The 4,165-nt window shown below is 43.8% G+C and overlaps 1 protein-coding gene across 1 annotated transcript; it reads left to right on the plus strand.

Annotated features, from left to right (window-relative positions):
• Positions 1–1,639: 1,639 nt before the first annotated feature.
• Positions 1,640–2,696, plus strand: LOC114503165 (olfactory receptor 3A1-like). The gene has a single exon (XM_028520596.2). It carries the CDS (start codon positions 1,643–1,645, stop codon positions 2,588–2,590), a length of 948 nt encoding a protein of 315 aa, XP_028376397.1. The 5' UTR covers positions 1,640–1,642; the 3' UTR covers positions 2,591–2,696.
• Positions 2,697–4,165: the final 1,469 nt, after the last annotated feature.

The following is a 4,165-nucleotide window of genomic DNA, read 5'->3' on the forward strand; positions in this document are numbered from 1 at the left end:
AGAGAGAAAGAGAGAGAGACCCTCTTGAGATGGAATATTTCCACAAAGAAGTCATTCAGCAGCTAGTATTTGAGTCAATTGGTGTCTAGGAGTTGGAAGGAGGCCTATGCAGGAAGAGAAAACAGCATGAATAAAGGGGTAAAAGTTGAGGGGTCATCATCTAATGCTTGTGTGCAAATGGACCCTAAAGGGAAAACAGAAAGTAGTTAATTGCTTTTTAATATAATAATATATGTAAAGAGCTGATGTCTATCCATTGACTTGTCAATTGGCAAGGCATTTATCTCTTTTCAGTGATGACCAGGCCTGAGGAGGATCCTTCCACCATCTCAGCAATCGGGTGCTCTTGGAATGTTAAGGCCCTTTTAAAGATCACCAGGTCCACCTTTTTATGCACTGAGCACAGACCCTCATCACTGTTCCCTTTTGTTAGAGTCACAGACTCCAGCTGCATCCCATCTTCTGAAGCCAGTGTATTGCCTGCAGGGAAATATCATTACTCTTAGTGAACATGTAGTTCTGCTTATTCCATGGACAATAAAGATAAGTGTACAGTAATTTATTTTGACCAAGAGTTTATTATAAGATATGAAAATCTTAGCTCAGTCTGGCTCTGTATGTATGCACTTACTTCATTGGAGAACCTCTCCTTAGAGCATTGGAGGAACCTCTCCTCTCCACCTACTGTGCCCAAGTGAAGGACAAGTGCAAGGCTAGTGACTTTGCAATGCAAAAAAGGAAGTGCCCCTAGCAGGAAGCCACCCATAGGTCATGTTACAATTTTAACTTGCAATGCAATAGCAGATACTATAAAAAGAAACATTATTTTATAAAGCTGTCATTCAAAGTCCAGTGTAAAGGCTTCATTAACAGGAACAACACTGGGAATTTACTGACCAAGGGATTTTGCATTTGCATTTGAGAGTATGTCCCTCACCTAGGAGGAATGAACTTGACTAGAGGGTCTGATATCCACAGTCATGGAGACCTTTTCCCTAATTCTTGCCACACCTTTTTCATCTTCAATATTCCTGAGAGTCTTGAAACAAGGTTAGTTTTTTTAATGCCTTGTAGTTTTTCTGGAAATATCATTAATTTTTATTTTGAATTCTGTTTGTTGCTTTGGGCTAAGCTCTCAGAGGAAAATGGGGAAATCCTCTCAATCTTACTGCAGTCAAAGAGGAAGTCAGCTTCTATCTTAACTTATTTTTCCCAAGTATTCTGACCCTTACAATAGGGACAGTATGGAAGGGAGAAGGTGATGTTGGTTTGGGGCATCTCAGCTGAGAGTAGAATATAGGCTTTGGGGTGATGGGAGGTCGGTGAGTGAGATGTGGTCAGGGGTGGGGGAACATCATCAGCTGGAGAGCTGGGGACTATTCAGGGAGTTCTGGACACAGGTGCTGTAAAATGCTTACGTTGTGTAGTACTGATGGATCGCCCTGGCTGGCGTAGCTCAGTGGATTGAGCGCGGACTGGGAACCAAAGTGTCCCAGGTTCGATTCCCAGCCAGGGTACATGCCTGGGTTGCAGGCCATAACCCCCAGCAACCACACATTGATGTTTCTCTCTTTCTCTGTCTATCTCCCTCCCTTCCCCTCTAAAAATAAAAACAAATAAAATCTTTAAAAAAAAAGTACTGATGGATCCAGAATCTGGTGCAAACGGAACTGCTGTTACTGAGTTCATTCTACTGGGCTTGGTGGAAATGCCAGAGCTGTGGCCTCTTCTCTTTGTGCTCTTCCTCTTTGCCTACCTGGTCACAGTCGGGGGCAACCTGAGCATCCTGGCAGCCATCTTAGTGGATCCCAAACTCCACACCCCCATGTACTTCTTCTTGGGTAACCTGTCAGTTGTGGATGTTGGGTGCATTACTGTCACGGTCCCCTCAATGCTGAGTCGTCTGTTGACCCACAAGTGTGCTATTCCTTATGGACCTTGCCTCACACAGCTTTTCTTCTTCGATCTCCTGGTTGGTGTGGACTGCTTCCTGTTGACAGCCATGGCCTATGACCGATTCCTGGCCATCTGCCAGCCCCTCACCTACAGCACCCGCATGAGTCAGATGGTCCAGAGGATTTTGGTGGCTGTGTCCTGGGCCTGTGCCTTTACCAATGCATTAACCCACACTGTGGCCATATCCACACTCAACTTCTGTGGTCCCAATGTGATCCATCACTTCTACTGTGATCTCCCGCAGCTCTTCCAGCTGTCCTGCTCCAGCACCCAACTCAATGAACTGCTGGTCTTTGCTCTTGGTTTCATTATGGCAGGTATGCCCATGGCTCTCATTGTCATCTCCTATGCCCATGTGGCAGCTGCCGTTTTACGAATCCACTCAGTGGGGGGCAGGAAGAAAGCCTTCTCCACATGCAGTTCCCATCTCACTGTGGTTGCTCTATTCTATGGTTCAGGTATCTTTAACTACATGCGACTAGGTTCAGCCAAGCTTTCAGATAAGGATAAAGCTGTTGGAATTTTCAACACAGTCATCAACCCCATGCTGAACCCAGTCATCTACAGCCTCCGGAACCCTCATGTGCAGGGTGCCCTCTGGCAGGTGATCACAGGGAAGCGGTCACTGACTTGATAAGCGGTGTAGTTTGTCACTTCCTCCTATTCTTTTTGGAATAAGAAATCCTTTGGAATAAGGACAAATCCTCTGGAGCTAATAGCTAGAACAAATGATCCAGAACTGCTTCAGTCTCTCTGAACATGATAGTTTTTTGGGGGAGTGATAATAGTTATTGTTTTTCAAAGAAGCCCTGCCTAGTTACAGGCAAATGGAAATGTAAATTAATACTAGGTCAGGTCAGTTGACAAATTACAACTTCAGTCACCAACTGCTCCCTATGCTGGGTAGAAGTGGAACCTAGGAATGCTTACAGGTTCATATCCCACGGGGAATGGCTTTTTGGTTGGTTAGATTTTGGGTTTCCAAAAATATCCCTGCAGATTTCCCCACCAGGGGGTCATCTGATTCCCTCAGGTCCAGGTATGGTTGGTCTGTTTATAAAACTTAGGTCTAGAGGTTAGGATTTTCTCTCTCTCATCAGGCTGCTACAAGACTAAAAGTGCACCTCATCTCTTTCCCATCACAGAGATGCCCTGGCAGACAGAGGAGACAGATGGGGAGCTGTGCCATCATGTGTTCTCTGGTAACTCCTGAGAGTATGATTGCTATGTGCACAACTTTGAAACTCCATTAACAGATATGATACCCTTATAATATCATGATGAATTTTCCTCATCCTTTCTGCCTCATATGTTTCAAATCTTTGAAAAGCTAAGCATTTATAGCTAAGCAAAATAAGCCAGGTGATGAAAGACAAATACCATATGATCTCACCTTTAACAGGAACCTAAACAACAAAACAAAGAAACAAGCAAAATATAACCAAAGACACTGAAATAGAGAGCAGGCTGACAGTGACCACAGGGGAGAGGGGAGGGAATTTCAGGGGGAAAGGGGAAGGGTTTATAGGAACAATTATAAAGAACACATGGACAAAAACTAAGGGAGGGGGTGGAAATGAGAGGGAGGTGGGGAGGGCTGGGGTATGGGCTAGGATGGGAGTAAAAGACAGAAAACTGCACTTGAACAACAATTTAAATAAATCTTTTTAAAAAGAGAAAAGCACCCTGGCTGGTGTAGCTCAGTGGATTGAGCTCGGGCTGAGAACCAAAGTGTCGCAAGTTCGATTCCCAGTCAGGGCACATGCATGGGTTGCAGGCCACGGCCCCCAGCAACCACACGTTTCTGTTTCTCTCTCTCTCTCTTTCTCCCTCCCTTCCCTCTCTAAAATTAAATAAATAAAATCTTTTTTTAAAAAGTGAGAAAAGCTAAGCATTTATAATCTGAATATTATTTCAACACTAACTCTTCTCCGTAACACTCCATATGAATTTCCCCTCTAAATTCTTATTCTCAGTCCCCTAACCTATTAGCTAAGACAACCCATATCAGTAAATATAAGTCTGTTGTATTTGGTGATGTCTCACCTTAAGTTTCTGTTTTCAGTGGGAAAGTGTGTCTATTACCTACAACACTATCTTATCTGGTGGAAATTAATGCTAGGTCTTATCTCCTGACCTAGCATTAATTTACATACCCATTGCCTTATCTGCTTACCAGCCTTTTGTTCAGTAAATATTTAGCTGAATT

This window comes from Phyllostomus discolor, chromosome 8, assembly GCF_004126475.2.
Source record: "Phyllostomus discolor isolate MPI-MPIP mPhyDis1 chromosome 8, mPhyDis1.pri.v3, whole genome shotgun sequence".
Lineage (NCBI taxonomy): Eukaryota > Metazoa > Chordata > Mammalia > Chiroptera > Phyllostomidae > Phyllostomus > Phyllostomus discolor.

What these genes read in the sequence shown, in the direction of transcription:
- LOC114503165 (XM_028520596.2), top strand. Translation starts at nt 1,643, where the DNA reads ATGGATCCAGAATCTGGTGCAAACGGAACTGCTGTTACTGAGTTCATT.